This window comes from Pantherophis guttatus, chromosome 2 (genome assembly GCF_059756535.1).
Source record: "Pantherophis guttatus breed Tessera chromosome 2, ASM5975653v1, whole genome shotgun sequence".
Classification (NCBI taxonomy): domain Eukaryota; kingdom Metazoa; phylum Chordata; class Lepidosauria; order Squamata; family Colubridae; genus Pantherophis; species Pantherophis guttatus.
In genome coordinates this window covers 122,538,527-122,559,845 of record NC_142064.1, presented here as the reverse complement: position 1 = coordinate 122,559,845, position 21,319 = coordinate 122,538,527, and the positions used below count along the sequence as shown (strand labels likewise).

The 21,319-nt window shown below is 41.7% G+C and overlaps 1 protein-coding gene and 3 non-coding genes across 7 annotated transcripts; 2 read left to right on the top strand and 2 right to left on the bottom strand.

Moving 5' to 3' along the window:
* The first annotated feature begins 2,045 nt into the window (after window positions 1-2,045).
* Window positions 2,046-2,117, top strand: TRNAE-UUC (transfer RNA glutamic acid (anticodon UUC)). The gene has a single exon. It is a non-coding gene; the product is annotated as a tRNA-Glu (tRNA).
* Window positions 2,118-2,550: 433 nt separating this feature from the next.
* TRNAE-UUC (transfer RNA glutamic acid (anticodon UUC)) lies at window positions 2,551-2,622 on the bottom strand. The gene has a single exon. It is a non-coding gene; the product is annotated as a tRNA-Glu (tRNA).
* A 217-nt stretch (window positions 2,623-2,839) lies between these two features.
* TRNAE-UUC (transfer RNA glutamic acid (anticodon UUC)) lies at window positions 2,840-2,911 on the bottom strand. Its single transcript has one exon. It is a non-coding gene; the product is annotated as a tRNA-Glu (tRNA).
* A 1,043-nt stretch (window positions 2,912-3,954) lies between these two features.
* Window positions 3,955-16,300, top strand: LOC117675377 (adiponectin receptor protein 1-like). 4 transcript variants are annotated; one of them, XM_034433934.3, is made up of 8 exons: window positions 3,955-4,091; window positions 4,897-5,089; window positions 5,723-5,875; window positions 9,857-10,028; window positions 12,252-12,438; window positions 13,860-14,047; window positions 14,746-14,939; window positions 16,036-16,300. In XM_034433934.3, the coding sequence occupies exons 2-8, from the start codon at window positions 4,970-4,972 to the stop codon at window positions 16,162-16,164; spliced, it is 1,143 nt and encodes a 380-aa protein (XP_034289825.1). In that variant the 5' UTR covers window positions 3,955-4,091; window positions 4,897-4,969; the 3' UTR covers window positions 16,165-16,300. The 4 variants fall into 4 exon arrangements, with proteins under 4 accessions (XP_034289825.1, XP_034289823.1, XP_034289824.1 ...); XM_034433932.2 differs by having other exon boundaries at window positions 4,078-4,167; XM_034433933.2 differs by lacking the exon at window positions 3,955-4,091 and adding an exon at window positions 4,154-4,212.
* Window positions 16,301-21,319: the final 5,019 nt, after the last annotated feature.

The following is a 21,319-nucleotide window of genomic DNA, read 5'->3' as shown; positions in this document are numbered from 1 at the left end:
ATTCACTGTGCACACCCGAGCGTTAGCAAAACAACTAAAGCAACCCCTTTGCTTTTTGTTATCGGATCGAGAACCAATGGGAAGACATTAGGGACTCTAAGAAGTGAACCTTAGAAAAAGCTTGTTGCCGACACTTTTCGTTTAAAAAGAGATGTTTAGAGAGAGGCCACATTATGCATTTCGGCCTCTTTATAGTTAACTTACTCTCCTCTGTGTGTAGATAGGACATGAAAAAGAAAATGTTTTGGGGTTTTTTTTGCAAACGGCTGAGCGTCCAAAGGCTACTCTGGGACCAGACTTGCACTTGCTGAGACCTTGAAAGGCGCATTTCCTCGGCCTGCCAGTAGGGGTCGCTACGCCTTTAGAACTGCTTTCAAAAAGTACCGCGATGCGGGGAGGGGGAACGGACAAGGAGGAGCAGAGAAGGTTGCCTCTCCTACACTTGATCTCAGTGAGGTTGCGAGCAGGAACGGGGGGGCCTTTATTAAAAGCAACCTAGCCTAAAAGAGAATTGATTGAGTTAACTAAAATTGTGCTTGTAGCCATCTTACCTTGGTATGAGAAACATTTATCTGATATTCCATCCCCAGGCCTTTGGATGCTTGAATTAAAATATATGATTGGTACCAAGTGGTCCATGCTGTGATTTTTAAAAGTGTAAACGTAAAACTGCTTCTGTGCATGCCTGTGTTCAGATATATGTGCTTGATCTCCTTGCTCATTTCATCAAAATAATAAAAGTTATACTTACCATAAAAAGATAAAATAAAAGCAACCTAGCCTGCCGTGGCTCAAGAAGATCGCAGTGGCCACATTTTTTTTTTTTTAACAGTTCGCGTGCCTGGTCTTATGTAAAGTTGTAATGTGAGCTCAAATCTGTCTCGCAAATAAATTAATAATAATAATAATGCAATAATGCAAAATAATGCAAAAACAGGCAGTGACGAGGATCCCCCTAGTTTTTGGAGACTCAAGAAGAGGCAACGGTTGGAGGGAAATTGCATTTGGATCCACATATGGATTCGCATCCTTAGAGCACCGGCTGAATTATTAGAAACGACCAAGTTGGGACCAGTATCACTTCTCTGACCTTTTGAGTCACTTTTCCCCCTGGCTTTCAGGCAAAGCGAGAAGGCTTCCTCTGTCCGGTTAGCACTGGCCCAAGAGAAGGCTGGCCTGCACCGCCCTTCCTAAGTCCAAAACTCCCCTGCTGGAGAAAGTGACCGAGAGCATCGGACGGCAGCACAGTTTACACACAGGGTAGTACAAAGAGGCCTCCTGTTCAAGGCGAACTTTGTCAAATTTAAGAGCTGATCTGTGGATTTCACATGCCCCAAAGTGAACTGGAATCTCTCTACTTTCCTGGAGAAGTTGCCTAGAGCAAGGGTTTTCAGCCTTGGCAACTTTAAGCTTGGTGGTCTTCAACTCCCAGAATTCCCCAGCCAGGAGAGCTGGCTGGGGAATTCTGGGAGTTGAAGTCCGCCAGGCTTAAAGTTGCCAAGGTTGGAGACCCCTGGCCTAGAGTCTGTATCAGGGGTGGGTTCTAAATTTTTTTACTACCGGTTCTGTGGGCGTGGCTTATTTTGTGGGTGTGGCTTGGAGGTCATGTGACTAGGTGGGCGTGGCTAGCTGGTCAAAGTCATTTCTGGAAGGTCCTCGCACTTACGACCCAACTCATTTGTTTGCTTTTAACACTGATCAGCTGTAGGACGGCCCTTTGAAGCCCTGTGGCAAGAGTTTAAACAGTTTTTTTCCCTCTAGTCATCAGCTGGGACTCAGGAGGCAGCAATAGATTGGGGGTGGGACCAAATAAAAGGTAAGAATAACGTTGGGGGGGTGGGGGGTGGGAGAACCGGTTCGGTGACGTCATATCGTCACCGCTACGGGCTCGGCCGAACCGGACCGAACCGGGAGCAACCCACCACTGGTCTGTATCCCTGGATATCATATTACATTAATTCATTCTTGCAAATCTGGTAGTGGCAGAATTTAACCCGCAACATCAGATTGAACTTCTGGTGGCTGAGTTGACTTTTTAAGCACTCTCCCATATGGTCTAGTGGTTAGGATTCCTGGTTTTCACCCAGGCGGCCTGGGTTTGACTCCCAGTATGGGAAAGTTGGAATTTTATAGTGCCATTCTCTCCCGTTGCATTCTGTTTAATTCTGCTAATTCATGAAAATCCCATTCTTGAGGCTTTTTGCCTTTGCAAAAAATACTAAATACGAACTTTACGCAGACTTGCTACTTCCCATTTTATATTTTATAAGTTACAGCAGACGCGTTTTATGAAGCCCTGTAAGAAATCAACGATCTGGATATTTCTCGGAAACTGATACAAATCACCTCCATATTCCTTTTGCCCAGTTAATGCATCCAATTCTGTGTTTGTCCTCTTTTAAGAATCTTGTGTATATTGAAAGATAACACTTTAGAAGCCTTGCTCTTTGTAATCAAGTAAGTTTGAAATTTCAGTGGGCTTTAATGGTTTTAATTAGGAAAGAGTATTTGTAAAGGAAGAAATCTTTTTTTAAATTAAGAAAAATGCTTTTCCCATACCGGGAGTCGAACCCGGGCCGCCTGGGTGAAAACCAGGAATCCTAACCGCTAGACCATATGGGAGAAGATGTAATTTTGTTTCTTGTGATCTAAGTTGATATTATAGCATTTAGTCTGTTCTCACTTTCAATCATATATCTTATTTTCGGTTTTAAAACGACAGAGGAAAAATATACAGTACTGTACGGTATTTTGAAATTAAGGGGGGGAATGCAAGATAATGTCTAAAAATCAAAATGAGGCACGCACACACACACACACACACACAAAAAAATCTTTCTTCCCATACCGGGAGTCGAACCCGGGCCGCCTGGGTGAAAACCAGGAATCCTAACCGCTAGACCATATGGGAAGAGCTTGTAAAATGGTTCCAGGAAATGGTGGTCCAATCTAAGCCATAACTATCGTCTCTGCCCCTACAGGTACGTTTAGGAATTGCAGCAGTCGTCCTTCAAAATCCAACCGGCTTCACATAAACTTTTTGTAAATCCTGATGGTTTTCCGTAGAAAAGTGGGAGGTTGACGTTTTAAATGCCACTATGCACATGTTTGAAAACTGAAACTCCAAGCCCAATTAAAATGTGCAAAATAAAATAGGGATTTTTTAAAAAAAAAATTAATCGGGGAACCTGCGTCACATGTCTTTTCCTTGTCAGTTTCACTCCCGCTTCACCAATTCTTTTCGAATTAAAAAAAAAAATCACTCTTAGTTTCATTGTTATGCAGCGTTTCTCAACGACTTTCTCAGCAACTTTTAAAATGCGTGGACTTCTACTCCCGGCTTTCCACAGCCAACGTGCTTTGCTGGGGATTCCTGGGAGTGGGATGTCTATAAGCATCTTTAAAGTTTGTGGGGGCTTGAGAAGAATTACAGCCCTAGTGGAAATTGAGCGGGTCTTCCAAAGGATCCCATCGGGCTGCCTCTATTGCCAGTCCTGGAGTGTGAGGACAATGGCTTCGGTTGATTCGTGCCGATTCCTTCAAACCAGATGAGGGAAGATTCATGAAGAAGACTTGGGAGTTGTGTCTAACTTTTCCCAGACCCAAGCATAAGCAACCTACGCAGGTGCGTTTAAACCCGCCTCGTTCAATTGTGCACCTGCATCGAGACATACACGTGCGCACAGGGCGACACGCATCGCTTTCCTCGTAAAAACGGGGTTATATCCACGCACAGAAATCATACACGCGGTTTCTGCGGGCAGATCCCAGACCTGTGCCTGAGATTAAACGCCCTGATCTTTCGCAAATTTATTAGCTTCTGCACGAGAGGCAAAAAGATGATCCTCCCCTTTGGCACCCCAGCAGCTGGCAAAACGATGGATGCTTCCCTTCTCTTGTCGAACGCTACAAAAACAAAGGGCAGAGCTCTTTAAGGGTCACCATGGCAACAATGAAAGAAAGGCTTCTAGAATCAGCCGGAAGTTATCTGCACCGGATTTTCTCCCCCCCCTCCCCTCCACGCATTGCCCAATCCAAGCAATCGAGGATGCTCGGCTTCTGGCAGGAAGTGATCCCAATTTGATGGGCAGGTGCCAAAGCTTATCGGAGCGGGAGGCGGGGTTTTAAGGGGCAGCTGGGTCCCGATGCTGCTGCTAGGGCTCTTGGGTGAGGGTATAATGAAGGGGCTGGGAGAGTAGAATGGAAATAAAGGTGATGGAGCAACGGAGAGGGAGAAGGGAGGGCAGAAATATTTGGGAGGGCCTCAAGGGAATGGGGACGGGGAAGAAGTATGGCCAGGGAAGCTATGGGGCAATGGTTTTTGTGGGGGTTGATGAGTTGATAGATATGAACCATGCTTGGATAGCAAGGAAGGGAGACCAAGGAATGGCTATAGATAAGCACATATTCCTTGGATTCCACTTACAAATCTTTAAGAGATTGTGTATTGCCCCCTTTTGGGAAGTCAACCATGGGGTGGCACTGCTTATCTGTACCATATTAGGAATCTAGGGGAAGCGGAAAAAACTCTCCCTAACCCCTTGCTGGGAGCAAGGGTAGGTTTCAAGCAGTATCATACATTGTTTGAGTGGGTATAAACCAATGTTTATAGATCAAATCAATATGAAATTTTAGAGGGACAAGGAATGATAGGATGGTAGGGGTTAGAGGAATTTAAAGAAGAGACTTGGGAAACAGTTGAACTGAAGAGAGATAGAGATGGGGGGGGAAGGAAGGGGTAGGATGTCAAGCATGGCTCTTGTGGACAAGTATGCAGGATGGTTTGGGAAGTAGGAGCTGAAGTGGGAGAAATGGCAGATCACCAGGTGAGAAAGAGAACAGAAGGTTCCAGAGATTCATCCCTCTGCATCCCTTACCCCCTCTGCTTTCTCACAGAGACAGTGGGGACGATGGGGCTGGTGGCTTGCAGAGGGGACTGAGTCTCTGCCTGTGAAGAGGCTTCAAGTGTATGCCCCCCTCCTCCCCCATCATGGAGCCCTTGAAGGAGCGGGCTGGGTGGTGCGCAGGCTACCTGGGGGAGGAGGCTGTGGCTGAAATGAGACCTTTGCTACAAGAGAACGCTGGCCAGGTGAGTATCAGGAGGGCCACTTATTGGGTCTCTCTTCTTATTACTGTCTTCCGCATCTTTCTTTTGTCTGCAGTCATCATGACCCAAACTCTGTTCAATTACATTTGTCTAAGAATGTGAAAATGGTTTTGCTGGGCTGAGGTTTCAAGAAAAGTCACTAATTTTTCTGTCTGTCTTATGGAATCACTTCAGCATCAGTTCCATTGTTCTGCTGGTCTTCCAACAGTAACATTACAAATGCCATATCCAGCAGATCAGATGAAAAGCTAATATGTCTACAGCAGTGGACTGCAAGCTCATAAATAGAGCCTGTCGGTGATTCTCGGTGCTCTGAATCTAGTGGCTGGTTGACAGGGTAACCCTGCAGGCCAAATCTAAATCAACTGTTCTTGGTCGTGTTTCTTGGTCATGAAGGAAGAAGTTCTTTATCTTATTTTTGGGCCTATCCTTTATCCCTTGCATTAAGTGGGAAGGGACCTTGAACCTCTCTATTAATCTATCAGCAGAGTACTCCACTATATAGCATAAAAGGGAAATGTTATTCCTGGTTTTCCTTCACTCCTCCTATCTCTTTGCAGATTCCCTCTCTTTCTATAGAATTCCATTGGGCAGTATATGCATCTTCTTTTTCAGGATGGTATTGAAATGAAGGTTGAGCCCACAGGTTGGGGATCAGACGATCCAGAGTTAGAGGAGGAAGACACTGGTCCAGATCCTGTGCGGGTCTTGATGTTGCCACTTCAGGCCCAGCATGCCATGGAGAAGATGGAAGAATTTGTTTTGAAGGCAAGTTACACCAATTAAATTAAGCCTCCTTGGGTGCCACACTCTTTGTAACTTCATTCTTCTACAACTGTTGTCCAACAGTCAACTCTTGAATGAGCCCTATTGATTCTGAGGCAAGCCAATATGTCACAGCAGTACTCCAGGAAGCATCATTATGACTTCAGCTGCTGACCAACATCCTTCTTCTTCTCAGCTTTACCAAGCTGGGAAAAACAGTCCCCTTTGCCAAGTGATTGGGAGTAGGAGAGCCATAAGATTTTCATCCTTTCCCCCCGGGGAAGAAAGCCTCCTCTCTGCCATGACAACCCGTTCTGAGCCAGCTTCTGTACGGGTTCATAGAGGGGCAAGGCCATCTGGCCACATTACCCAGAACCAGGAAGACCAGGAGAAGCAAAATTGGAAATGCTGTGGGCTCACTCTTCTGACATGCAACTCAGTCACCCAGCTGAGTTCCCTTCAGGTCCACATCTGAGGGAGGCCATGGGAAGGAGACATAAGGCAGCACAAAGAGCAAAAGACTGCACTTCCAAAGATCTGGAGGTGAACTATTGCCAGATAAAGGCAAGTGAGAACAGTCTTCTCCTGGCTCAATATTGTCCTCTGTTTTTGTAAGCTATGTCCAGTCTACTTTTGAATTTGACTAAACTCTAGCATGTAAAGTATCTTATCTGGGACTCCCAGAAAGTTATTCCAAAGTTGTATGTATGTATGTATGTATGTATGTATGTATGTATGTATGTATGTATATATATATATATATATATATATATATATATATATATATATATATATGTGTGTGTGTATGTATGTATGTACATACGTACGTATGTATGTACAAACGGTATGTATGTATGTAAATGTATGTATTACTATATAAGAGCCCCCTTCTCAAATAAGATCATTACATCTAGGGTCTAGAGTTCCTCACTGCATCGAAGACTTGCAATTAATAGACAGTTTCCAATTACCTCTATTGAATGTGGTACAGTAGAATTAGAACTTGAGATACTGCCATAATCCTATATCCATTTACCTGAATATAAGCTTCATTAAATTCCCTTTGACATCTAAGTAAAAATGCATCAAATAACACAATGTGTCTCAAATGTTGAATATAAAGATTAGATTAAAATCTCCACTTAACCAAGACATTCCCAGAACCTCTGTAAGGCCAGAGTTAGCAATATATTCCCTGCAGATACCAACAGCACTATTAGACTGCCAAAATTGAATACTTGTTGTTGCTGTTGTTTAAACAGCTGCAATTTCTCAAGAAAATTACATCTCAAAATAACTCCATGTTCTGGCATGAAATACTACTGTTAATAATAATGATAACAATAATAATGTACCAATAGTAATAGGAGCCCTTGGAGCAATACCCAAACGGATGTTTAGATAAATGGAAATTTTGAACTTATTAGACTTGAATATCATGACTTTGCAAAAAACCACCCTACTCGGAACTGTCTATATACTCAGACACCACCTTAACAGCTCTTAGGTCCTTGGTTAGGACTTGAACTGTTAAGTTTTTACCAGTCCAGACTGTGAATCAAAATGAAGATTAACAACAACAACAGTAATAAAAATGCACTGGTACATCATGAATCCTAGGTTCTTGGAAAGAACTTGTTGCATATGAAAGCTAAAAAAGTCGACAGCTATGATTTCACACTGTTGTGTATGTAATAATATAATTCTTATTATTTCCATGCCTCTAAATGATGCAGTGGTACCCATGGCCTGGAAAGATGGCTTGTTCCTGAAATAAGGCTTTTTGGTCAGTACACCACTCCAACTCATTTGATTTTATTGCCATTTTTTTGCAAACAACTCTTTCTACCTCTGTATCCCACTCTGTAACGGTCTGTGAGACTGTTTTGAGAAACAGGAGGAGGAGCCACAGATGAGGCGACAGTTAAATAAGAAACAGGTGAATCCACGGAAGGAATTGGGGCTTCTTGTCTGGACAACCCAGTGGTGAAATCCAATTTTTTTTTACTACTGGTTCTATGGGCTTGGCTTGGTGGGTGTGGCTTGGTGGACATGGCAGGGGAAGGATACTACAAAATCTCCATTCCCACCCCACTCCAGAGGAAGGATACTGCAAAATCCCCATTCCCACCCCACTCCAGAGGAAGGATACTGCAAAATCCCCATTCCCTCCCCACTCCTGGGGGAAGGATATTGCAAAATCCCCATTCCCACCCTACTCAGGGGCCAGCCAGAGGTGGTATTTTCCGGTTCTCCGAACTACTCAAAATTTCCGCTGCCAGTTCTCTGAACTGCTCAAAATTTCCACTACCAGTTCTCCAGAACCTGTCAGAATCTGCTGGATTTCACCCCTTGGACTACCTCTAATTTGCCCGGACTGCGGCTCCTCCTCCTGCTTGCTGTCACTCCAGGACATTCTCACTTTGCCTTTTCAAAAAGTTTATATGGTCAGACTTGCCACATTTTTATGACAGAAGCTGTTTGATTTTAACAGTAAGAAATTACAATATGTTTTTTTTTTCCCCCATTGCGGGAATGCTTGTTTTCAACCAAACATTCATTCAAGATGGAAAGTAAACACTGTTGGAAGCAGGGCTAGCTCTGCTCACTTGCATATCTTCTGCAGCTAACAAATGAACAAGCAAAGCAGAAGGGATTGTGAACCCAGTGCATTGTTAAAGAAGAACCTGAAAGTGATTGATGACTCCTGCTGTGGTATAATCATGATCTTTAAAAAAACATTTTTTTTTAATTACACCTTGTCTTTCTTCAAGATGCTCAAGTCAATAGAGGTAGCATTCTTTGTATCTTGCCCATTTTATCCTCATGGCAAGTCTGTGAGGTGGACTAGACTTGTTTATAACAAGAGGTTCTAACTGGAGATTGCATTGGGAACTTCCCAATGCAAAAAATAATAATCAGTTTCTTTAAAATTAATTATAGCTGGAAGATACCCCACTGCCCGTTTTTAAAATACAGGATCAAGGCGAGGGAATACATCTCCATGCTAAATACATATGCCCATGTAATTCATTTGGTTTGATTTACCTTAGGGATGTTCAACGTTTTTTTCAGGATGAGGTCCACACTTCAGCTCTGGGTGGCTGTGCATCAGGAAAAAAAGAGAGAGAGAAAAAAAAACTGTATAAATTGATGACCAGATCAGGGCTCTGTTCTGAAAAGATGTAATTTGTGTGTTGGAAAAAATAAAAATAAAACAACTTTTTGCAAAAAAAAAGAAAAAAGGAAAAAAAAAGAGACAGGTCCAGACAGTGCATTTAAACTAGAACAGATTTATTTTAAATTACATTAAATTCAATGCGTCCTTTGAATATAATTCGTTCTTTGGTGGATTCTATTACTCGCCTCCACTTTGGCATGAAAAATAGCAATTTGCTTAGAACGTTTGGAGGGCCCCATCTAAATCTTGTTGGTGGGGGGAGTTAAGATGTGCAACTTTGCCCTAACTTTAAAGCACTTTGGAACCTTGAATTTATTTTTATTTTTTTGGTCTTTTAATGACCCTGTAATCCCTTGCATCAGGGTGGAGTTGGGGCAACTGAATGGAGCTGAGTGTTTACTGGCCAGATGCCCTTCCTGTCGCCAATGTAGAGTTCACAGCAGAAATGTTCTCATTGTGCCCAGAGTGAGAAATATATGCCACTACCTAGGATTGAACTCACAGCCTCCTGATTGTGAGGCGAGAGCTCCACCTCCACCCCTAGGCTTATAGGGAATGAAGGCAAAAAAACAAAACAAAAAACCCTCTACTTTGAAACTTGATGATGTGAACACTAGAAAAATTCTTTCTGAAAATACTAGAAATTCTTCTCTCCTGGGTTGGGTTTTTTTTTTTTCCTCCAAGAAGCATACCATATCCTCAAGTATACAAACGCACTCACTGTTCTGATGTTCTCAGTTCGCAGAAGGAAGGGTAGGTGAGCTCTTTCTATGACTCTTCTAGCCTCTCTTCTGCTGTTGCAGGTTTGGGAGGGCCGTTGGCGTGTTATGCCCTATGATGTGCTGCCTGACTGGCTGAAAGACAACGATTTTCTCCTGCATGGACATCGGCCACCCATGCCTTCCTTCCGCGCCTGTTTCCGCAGTATCTTCCGGCTCCACACCGAGACTGGCAACATCTGGACTCATCTGCTTGGTCAGTCACAGGGCAGAGGAGGAACAAAGAGGGTGGGAAATAAATTGCACTCACTCCACTGCATCAAACTCTTTGGTTTCCACAATATAAATGCTTTTTCACCCTTTTTTTTTACAGAACAGCATAAAACTTGGCTAAAAGTGATGATTCTCCACCAGTGATGTTTAATGACAGCTGACATTACATCCTTGGCAATATGAAAGAAAATTTGACCCTGTTCTAAGCCAAATGTCCTCCTCTACCTTCCCTTCATAGTAATCACCAGGGAGTGAAAGGAGGTCAGGATATAATCAAACTCTCTCTGTGCTTAAAAGATGGAGGAAGAAGGCATTGGTCCTAGAAAAAGTGTCCTCTTCTCTCCAGCCTTGTTCTTTCACTCACCAGAAGCCAAAAGCAATTCGCCTTTCCATTGCTATAAAAGTAAGAAGGGTAGAGAAAGAAGTTTGTTTTCACACAAAGAAAGTACTCCTCTCTCACGACTTTCTATTTGTATGTAATAAATTGATTCTACTGCCCCACAAAACTTTTTGGTCCATGGATTGTATCATTATTGTGCAACTAGATGGAACTAGGGATCCAGAATCTAGTTGACACAATTTTGCATTAAGAAACCATGTCTGCAAAATAAAAAAAGCATTTAAAAAAACTATTTGAATTCTACATTGAGAAGACATACATTTTTGTAACTACCCCAGTGATGACAATGTCAGGGACTTCAACATTTACTTTTGGATGCCTTTTCACATAATCACATCTGCCCAGTTTCTTGGAGACAATGTACTCTTAGATCTTAAAATCCTCTTTCACTATGAGATGTCCAGCACCAAACCTGATCTGACACTGACTGATACCAGAAAGTTTCTCCAACTAGCAGGAGTAAGGCAATTTGATCAGCCATGATCCATCTCTTGTAATACATACATTTGAGGATTTGTGTGTAAGAGAAGGATCTATAGTTTGAAAGATCACTGTGGTCCCAAATCTGGTTTACTGGTAACATGATAAATGTAGGACTAACTCAGTTACTGCTTCTTGAACTTTAAGACAGCAGGCTAGGCCAGCTTTGGTCAAGTTTTTGGCCTTCCCCTCTCCTGGCTAACTGAACAATGCTTGCTCCGTCTCTAATAATGTTATTGAAGTTTTTAATAAACATAGTAAAAACTAATACAAGCTAAACTAGAAGAGAAAAAAGGTTCAGAAGGTGCAAAAAAAGAAAAGAAAAAACACTAATAAATTAGTGGCTTCCAAGCTTCATTATACCAAGCATAAGCAAATAAAATAACTTTTCATCCTCTTTTAAAGTTGCAAAATAACCCCACACCTCTTCTCTCCATAGTCTTTTATCTATGCACAATCCAGAAATCATCATATTTTCAAATCTAGTTCAGCAAAAAGTCCACTGCGAGAAATATCAAACAAATAGTTTATCCCTGGTCAAATAATCCAACTTTACATTCTTTCTTTTCATTATATACAATCTTGATCTTTAAATCATTCCTGTGCAAAATCACAGGATTCAATCTTTCATCATTCTTTGGCATTTAAAAGTCTTCAAAGCTTTCACCAACCTACTTTGTAAAAATACTGCTGTATTTTTCAAATTTATTTTAAATTCTTAAGTCTCTTGCTTAAAGTTTGTTAAATCTGAAGAAGAAAGTAAAACTCGTCAGGTGTCAAATTAAACTGCCATTTTGAATGTCTTTAACATCCATAAAGTAATTAAATTGAACATTTCCTTTGTGACCTTATGAAAGGCTTCACTGCTGCTCAGCACAAAGATGTTGTCTTGCTTGGCTCCTGGCATTCAAACCAGCTGGAGGCTGCTTTTCTTGTTTCTCATGAGGAGTTGCCGTACAGAGCACTCATAGGCAATCTCCAATTCTCCCCTTCTCTGGAGAGACTTGAACAATCAATCTGCTCACTGGTCTTTTGTCTTCATAGCAGTTGTCTCCACTCATTCGCAGAGACATCTTCAGTCAACCATGACTCACACCAGAAGCCACTTGTACTTCTTCCGTCTCCCATTTCACACATTGATTCTCCCAACTTGAGAAAGGCCTATGAAGTTCCTGAAATGGAGTCTCTTCAGGGGTAGATTCAGAAAGGATTCCTACAGTCAGTCCCTGCCAAACCAGATGTATGTTTTCCGTTTCCAAACATGCCCCAGTATTTGAATACATGCAGAAACATTTATATATTAGTAACTTTCTTCCCTCTCCTCAGGGTTCCTCTTCTTCCTGGTTTTGGGCATTGGATACATGTTCAGTCCCAACATGAAATATGTGGCCCCCATCCAGGAGCGTGTGGTCTTTGGCATATTTTTCCTCGGAGCCATTCTCTGTCTCTGTTTCTCCTGGCTATTTCACACAGTCTATTGCCACTCTGAGAAAGTTTCTCGCACCTTCTCCAAGTAAGTTGATTTCCCCTCCTCTCTCCATCCACCCGCAAACTTCTGAGGCACATGACCAGCAGGCAAGAATTAAGAATCAAGATGTATTCTCTCATAATAAAATGTAAGGACTTATGCTTAGAGTATCTGAGGCAAATTTCTTCTTTGGCTGATAACTGGATAGCCTTTCTTATTGTAAAAGAAAATCCCCATCAAGCCAAAGTAGATGACCAATCAAGTATTGGAATCTGTGAGGAGTTTGCCAGTCTCCCCCACCCCCAAACTTTTTCTTGTTCTGTGCTACACAAGCAACCAGCGATGGAGGTGCATCAAGACTCTGGTATGCCACTGTCTGGGCTGGCCTGTAGCACCATGCAGCATCTGGAAACAACCCAGGGCCCTGATAGGACCTCACAGCTGATGCTTCACCATTTGAAACTTAATAAAAATGCTGTGCTCCAATTGAAGTTGAATCTTGGAGTCATCTGATTCCTTTTTATAACAATATCTCCGAAATGGTGTTCTTTAGAGCACTATAAATCAGTGTTTCTCAACCTCCTCAATATTAAGATTATGGACTTCCACTCCCAAAATTCTCCTACGTACCTTAACATTGCTGAGGTTGAGAAACACTGCTATAAATGGTTTAGACAGCCCTTTTCCTCAAGACTTCTTGAGCCAATAAGGGGTGAGCTGCATTTAGTCTAGTGCAGGGGTAGGCAAACTAGGCTCTTTTATACCTTGTGGACTTCAACTCCCAGAATTCCTGAGTCAGCCAAGCTGTCTTAGGAATTCTGGGAGTTGAAGTCCACAGGGTGTAAAAGAGCCATGTTTGCCTACTCCTGGTCTAGTGCATCTTTTCACCTCCTGAGCACTTCCCGATTCCGTTGAGATGACAATTCCCAGGCAGTCAAGTCAAAGGTTGTGCTGGGTGAGAATTTGAAGGCTGATCTAGTGGATCACAAGAAGTGCAGGCCTGAGAAGGAGCCCTGGCTATACCTTGTCTCTGGTTAGTGGTACAGAAGCCTGTAAAATCTGTGGGCAGGGATTATAGTGGGATACTTATGGAGAATGCCTCCATTTTAGAAGGAGGTGACAACATCAATTACTAGTCCATAAAAGAGGGTTTCATTGTTCTCCTTACAATCAAGCCACCATAATGTGACAAAAAATGTGATTCTTCCTTGTAGAAACTGGCATGTAGGTAAAATCCTTGCTATCCATGATGTCTGCATACATGCTTCCCATAACATGGATCATCTTGGCAGTATAATGAAAGCTAGAGGTTCTGCACAATATCTTGCCCACACTGGCTATAGAGATCTATACTTTAGTAAAATAGTTTAAAGTTCCTGTAATTGAAACTTTATACACCAAGCCCTGCCCTATGCATGATGTCCACTGATCTCCCAACCTTGCTTTCTGTGGTACCTTCTGTACAGATTGGATTACTCTGGAATTGCCCTGCTCACCATGGGCAGTTTTGTTCCCTGGTTGTATTACTCGTTCTACTGCTCACCACAACCCCAGCTCATCTACCTCATCATCATCTGTGTGCTGGGTATAACTGCCATCACGGTGTCACAGTGGGATCATTTTGCCACACCACAGTATCGGGCAGTGCGGGCAGGTAACTATTCTTGATTTGACTGCATCCTCACACTGCTACGTTATGTGGAGAAACCTATTAAAGACAGGGAATACTGTTAGTTGCTTTCCAGTCTTTTGGTTACATTTCCTTTCCCTGGTCTTTCCACTCCTCTCTTCCCACAACCGTTTCTGTTTTTGGCCACACAGTTCTCACTAGTTTTTGGAGTCCTCTATTTATATGTTTCTGGAAATCTCAGGGGTGCCAAGATTCCAAGACCTTTTTTGTATTTTTCAATTGTACCAATTTTGGTACACAAAAAACACTCATAACCTGATCATTGGAAACCGAAGTAATTTTATAATATATAGAGGAACTTGCCTAGCACAATGCAGCCTTCCTAAACCTAACATTGTCCAAATGTGAGGAAAGTCCAACATGAAAAAGTAGTAATCCCAACACATCTGGAGGGAACCAGGTTGGGAACAACTGGCGTACTGAGTTAATATAAAAGATGTAGGAACAAAACAGTAAGTAGCATAATATGATAGCCATTGCCAACAACATCAGTTCAATATGAAAATATGTGTGTGCTTTTGTTGTCTAACTTTGCAACAGCTGCTCCTTCATTAGCAACATTAAGACTCCAGTTTGGGGGGTTAAGGTTTTATTAATTGGATTGATGTTCAAGCCACAGAAATGTCCATCCAAGTTACATTCTCTCTTTCTTTTTGGGGTAGGTGTATTTCTGGGCCTAGGGCTGAGTGGACTAGTGCCCACCCTTCATTTCATGATCACTGAAGGTTTTATCAAGGCCACGACAGTGGGACAGATTGGTTGGCTCTTCCTCATGGCAGTCCTCTACATCTTGGGAGTAGGCTTGTATGCTGCCCGCATTCCTGAACGTTTCTTCCCGGGCAAGTGTGACATCTGGGTATGTCTTTGGCAAGAAAATATGGAAGAGGGATGGAAGTATTTAAACTGAGAGTCTTCATATGAGTTCCACATTATCTTTTCTCTTGATAAAAGCCATAGCTTCATTCTGTGATAAATTTGACATTTCATTTTGTAACGTCCAAAATATCAGGGGGCAGATTAAGATAAGTACTTTGCCTTGGCAAACTGTGAGGGCCCATACCAAATCAGACAAGGTAGGCAACCTTTTTTCAAACAAAAGAAATGGTGACATGGCAACATTCCCAGAATAGGCAGAGTGACATTTTTGCTCCTCCCATTTTTTTTTTTTTAGGAAGGAGAGAGAATATAAGGAAGCTTAAGGATAGCCTACCCAGAGGATGTGACAGCGTGCAATCCATGAAAGCAAGATTTTAAAAAAACACAAGTCAAATATATATATAAAATTATGCACATTATTAATGTATTTAATCAATGTGTGTTTGCATGCAAGCAGTATAAAATTAATGAAAAACACAGAGTAAGTGCTGTGAAACACTTAAATGACAGATTTACATGATCTGAAGAGAAACCAGGGTATGAGTACATTTAATGCATGGCTTGGCTGGGGATCTTAAGTCACAATTCTTTATTGGCCAAGTGTGATTGGACACACAAGGAATTTATCTTTGGTGCATATGCTCTCAATGTACATAAAAAGAAAAGATACATTCGTTAAGAATCATAAGGTACAACACTTAACGATAGTCATAGGGTGCAAATAAGCAATCAAATCATACTAGGAAATAATATAAATTGTTAAGGATACGGCAACAAATTACAGCCATGCAGTCATAAGTGGGAGGAGATAGGAACTGTGAGAAGACTAATAGTAATAGTAATGCAGACTTAGTGAATAGTTTGACAGTGTTGAGGGAATTATTTGTTTAGGAGAGTGATGACATTCGGGAAAAGCTGTTCTTGTGTCTAGATGACAAATCCTGCAAAAGCCCCAGCTACTTTGTTTTTTGTTTAATTTGTGAATGTCAAGAACAAAAAGAAATCTCATAATGTGGTGATGGTCATCAATATGAGGCAGGTTGGGCTCCAATGCCTCTCTTCTCCTTTCTTTCCAGTTCCATTCTCACCAGATCTTCCACGTCTTGGTGGTCGCAGCTGCTTGTGTCCATCTTCACGGGGTCTCCCAGCTGCAGGCATTCCGCTCATCACTGGGTGGCAGCTGCACGGAGAACACTGTGCTCTGATACCTTTTGAGGCCCCAGGGACACCTCTGCTGAATGAGGGCAGCCCTCCTGTCACCCTGCGCACTTCTGGATATGGACCACGAGGGGCAAGGCTTCTCTTAAAGGGCACTGCACCAAGTCTCCGTTTGAAAAACAATCTTTGTGTCCCAGGTCTTCTTTGCAGTTGGGGGATGGCTCTCCTTTCCTCCACTAGGGCAACCCACACTTGAGCCTGTGTATGATATGTGTGAGCATGTGGATTACACGTGTGTGTGAATTGCCAGCAACGGGTGTACGGCTAAAGAGATGGGCGATAATAGGGTAGGCATTTAATCCCTTCAGACAGCTTAAAATGAAGGTTCATGTGGGGATTCATATAGAGCACGATGGATGCATACAGTATCTCCCATAAGCTACGGAGATACTGCCTTTTTTTAGAAAAATACGAAGTATTCTCAGGTCTGTCCAAGCCGTGCATATTTGTTCAGTTCTATTTGTGAACTGGTGCTCTTTTAAGAGGCGGCTTATTTTCAGACGGGTGCCAAGAAAGCATGTCGTCTACTGAAATACGCAACAAACTATTTTTGTTCCATCAAAAGTAAAAAGTGAGGGAGGAAACCACAAGGTGATTGAGTTGGCTTTGTTGCTGGATTGCTTGCTTCTTTACGGAAATGTAGGTTATAAATCTTAAGAGCTAAGCCTACGGTCCAGACCAACATCGGCATGGATGACTGGCATACATCTATTTCCCCCCCCCCTGCCCGAGGTAAAGATGGATGCAGTTATGTGCCAGTAAGTCCCCCCCACTCCACCCTCCGAGATTTGTGGATGTTTAAATGTGTCAACCTTCCTGGGTTTTTAGGGTACAGAAAGGGAAACTTTTCCAATCACAACTGCATAGGGAGAGATCAGGGCTTTGGCTGGAGAAGCCTCCATTTTTTTTATCATCAATTTACTAGTTTGGAAATTACAGTAGCTGTTGGTCAGTTCTCTGTTCTTTAATCCCTGACAAATAGCTTCAAGGGTAGGACATTTCTTAATAATAGATTGTGTGTATGTCTGTGCATGTAGTGAGGGATCAGGTTTCTTCTTCTCCCCAAGAATCTTGATTACAGAAAATGAAAATCATCTGAACTGAACTCTCATTGATCCTTCGTCTTTTGAAGGACTGTTAGTCTATTTGGTGTTTTGCTACAAAACCCTCACCCTTTTTCTGTGGAAGAAGATGTGGTGTGAAGGGAAAAGACAGTCCAGTGTAACACAAGAGTCTTTTTTCTTTACACATCCCTCCCTGCTACTAGAAGACCAAGAGGCTCCAACTTTCATCCTGGATGGCACAGTGATGCAACTTCTTTGGATGCTGTCGGTAATACCAGTTTTTGGAGGAAATCTGGAATCTGGATCTCAACACTGAAAGTTCCCTGCAATCATATCCATAACCACTGGACTCCAACATCAGCCAACCCAAAACATTCTAGAACATTCTTCCCTAACCTGATTGCCTTTGGATTCTCAATCTGCATAACCAATGTATCTGGAGATGACACCAGCTACTTAAAAGTCTGAGTAAATGCCCATCCTCTCCTGCAGCAATTTCAGTTCTTTTGAAGTGTTTTAATAACTCTAAAGCACAAAGAATTAAGATGCTGAGGCAGGATGGGGAGGCCGGTTTCTTATTAATTTATTGATAACATCTATTGATCAATCTAAGTGGTGTTTAGTACTGGAGATGGTTCTAGTTCTTTCAGGATACAGTGGAATTTATAGGGAAAAGAAATGGAGGAACAAAAAGAGGTCAGTTATAAAGACAATCATCTGGATTCTTTTCTGAATGGTCTAGTTTGACTGATATGAAAATGTGAGAGGAAAAAAAGACCGGCATCTAAGATATGCCATCTACTTTGTTCTGAGTACAAAGCTGCAATATTCAATCCAGAAACTGGCCAGCTTTGAAGAAGAGGGGCAACTAGGCATAGATACTTTTGCCTCTAGGCCAGGCCCTTTTGGAGGGGGGGGGAATGGAAGCCCTTTTTATCATGGTACAATATCGAGAAGGTGTGTCACTTCTCTAGAAACGATGGGATATGTTGGAAAATAACCGTGGAGACCATGCTTCCAAAGGGAGAGCTAAGGAAGCAAGGTGATCACATAACAAAAGGGTGCATGGCTTTTGACCTACCAACCCAAACCCAGCATATTGGCCGGGTGTAGCAGCTTCCAAAAAGTTTGATACCAATCCATACCTTTGTACAATCCCAAGCAGGCAAGCAGAATGACTTAATACCTTCAGTGGATTGCTAAGCAATGCTAGTCAACTGGGTTTATATTGGAGACTGGGATAACAAGAAAGAACAAGCTAGATTTAACAGGATATATTGTTGATATGTTTCCCTGAGATGAAACAATCAAGAGGGAGTGTCTTTTAAAATACTTTTTCCCACATCCTTTTTTAAAGAAATTATTCTAAATGATTTTCTGGATCGCTTGCTAGAGTACAAATTTCACAGAAAAATAATTTCCCTCAAATTCCTAGGTTCTATTCCCAACCTGGAAAGATGAAGCAACAGCTCCAACTTCCCAGTCCCATTACAATCCCAAAGGGGTTCTGCTACTTGGTGGGTCATAACAGAGACCAATCAAGTATAAATTAAAATTAAGCACCCTGAAGAAAATTAATTTACTACAAACCTCTATACAGGGTTCATGACTCAGCCTCGCATTCCCAACTGTTTGATTCAAAGCAGGGCACTTGCACAGCCATTGATACGAATTGCTCTGTACATAGTAAACCGTGAGTCCCTTTGTGATATGCTCTAAACCCATTGCTTCCTCACCCCATACTGTAAAGTGTCTCCACTCTGCACTGTTCCATGTTTCTCTTTTCTCCTGATCTTTGTGGGAAGTGCTAAAGAGCGTCTTTGTTTTTAAGAGTTTGGTTATTTTTCTACTGGCCATTGTGATAAAAAAATTCTTAAGAGATCAGACATTTTAGGGAAAAGAATAGAAAGAAAAATGTAAAAATATTCAAAGTGTAATATTAATAATTATAAAAATAAAGAAGAACATTTCCCTAACTCAATGACTGAAGTTTGATTCTTTTGAACTGGAATTACAATTGATGGCTGAATGAAGCCCCCACCCCCACCCCCCTTTATTAGAGCAGCACATTTCTGTTACTGTATTCTGAATTAAATAATGAAAAACTATTTTCACACATTGGCTGTTTTCATACAACATACTTCACCAAGCTCAGTAAGACATCAGGTAGCTGCATCTATACAACATACAAGCTTATTTTTAATCTTGGAGAAGGGCTTTTTTTCAAAATTTTCCTTAGCCGAATTAGTTGATTTCTGGTTTGAGGTACTGTAAAAACCGAGAATATGACTTAATTCAATATATAGTGGTACCCCGGCACTCAACATTAATTAATTCCGGGAGGTGCAATGAGTACCAAAAACTATGAGTAAGAAACAAATTTTTCCCACAAGGAATATTGTAGTGAGCCACAAGGCAGCCTACATCAAGGTTCTAGCCTGTGTATCAAGTACCAAACGATGAGTACAAATTTTCATGTCAAAATGAGTATCAAATTTGATAAGTTTCAAAGCAGTTTTTTTTTTTTAAATTTGATTTATATGCCGCCCTTCTCCGGAGACTCAGGGCGGCTTACAATGCGCTAAGCAGTTGAGTACCAAGATACCACCAAATAAGTTAAGTGTATCCTAGATACATAGTTATGGGGAGCATTTAGGAAGCATGTGTATGGCCAGCAATGGCAAGAAAGTGCCAATGTAAACTATGTAATATTTCTGTTAAATTCAATAACTTAATTTATTAATGCAACAGAAGGCCCCGAGATCAAATCTTGAGCAGGTTCTCAGGAGGCAAGAGGTCCTTTGGATAACCTGATCGTGCAAAGTTGAGTGTTTTAAAGTTCAAAGCCAGCACTACATTGAAGCCACAGACAGGTAGCCAGAGTAAATAGAACAGAATTGTTATTGTCTGCCCTGCTTTCTCCATAATGCTCTAAGTGACTTAAACAAGCTCTATGAATTACTGACTCTATGAATTAATATCACTGCAGGCTAACAGCTACATTAGAATGAAATAAATGACACAGCAAGTGGGCTTTGACATCCTTGCACATTATTTCTGATTATGATAAATGCTTCTGCTATCCAGTCATATACAACTCTGGGGGGTAGAGCTCATCACCGTTTCTTAGCCAAGAGAGCCAGTATTGTCTGAAGACATTTCCATCCTCATGTGGCCAGCATGACCAGTGGTGGGTTGCTACCAGTTCGATCCGGTTTTTGCGAACCAGTAGTAACAGTGGCAGGAGGCTCCACCCACCCGCCCAGACATCATCACGGACAATCTGCATGTGCATGTGTGCGCACCCGTTGCGAACTGGTAGCGAAGGTAAGTGGAACCACCCCTGAGCATGACTTATACCCTGAGGTGCACGGAACACTGTTAGCTTCCCACCAAGTTATTCTTGATATTTTAATCAGTTCTAGAAGATATTATCCTGTTATCTGGCATTATTTTCTTTTCTAAAGAAATACATTTAAGTCATGTAAGTCATGTAAGTGTAAGAGGTGGTATTCAGCAGATTCTGACCAGTTCTGGAGAACCGGTAGTGGAAATTTTGAGTAGTTCGGAGAACCGGTAAATATTACCAGATATGACTGGCAGAAAGAATTGGATCTACCTGGCCTCAATTTGGAAGTCAGGGTAATAAATCTACCTGAATCAAATAGTGAAGTTTTTCCTGGCTGTGTCATTTATACACTGGAGTTGGGTTGTAAGGTTCAATGTTTCCCGAAAATTTAATTCTCTGACTAGAAAGCATAGAAACTGAACAATCCTTATTAACATATGAACAAAAGAATAGCCATTCCTTTAGGTTCAGAAGGTACATTAGTATATTGGAAAGCATGTCATAGTCACTTACAAAATCTTTACCCTTTTTTTCCAAACAGTGTGGAGTAGTGGGCATCCATCATTTTTATTTTCTACCAAATCAAATGCCACTCTTGTAAATATGAAGGTGGTTTGCTGATTTACTTATCACCTTTCCACTTAAATTAAGTATTCAAAAATTAAAACGGGTTAAGGCAGGGAGTCTAATGGGCATGAGGGCAAGGGCCATGTCAACAATATGTCCCAG

Bases quoted from the DNA above. Each gene is read 5' to 3' on its own strand.
- LOC117675377 (XM_034433934.3), top strand. From the start codon at position 4,970: ATGCCCCCCTCCTCCCCCATCATGGAGCCCTTGAAGGAGCGGGCTGGG. The intron at 12,439-13,859 runs GTAAGTTGATTT...CCTTCTGTACAG, and splicing joins GTTTCTCGCACCTTCTCCAA to ATTGGATTACTCTGGAATTG. The intron at 14,940-16,035 runs GTATGTCTTTGG...CTTTCTTTCCAG, and splicing joins CGGGCAAGTGTGACATCTGG to TTCCATTCTCACCAGATCTT.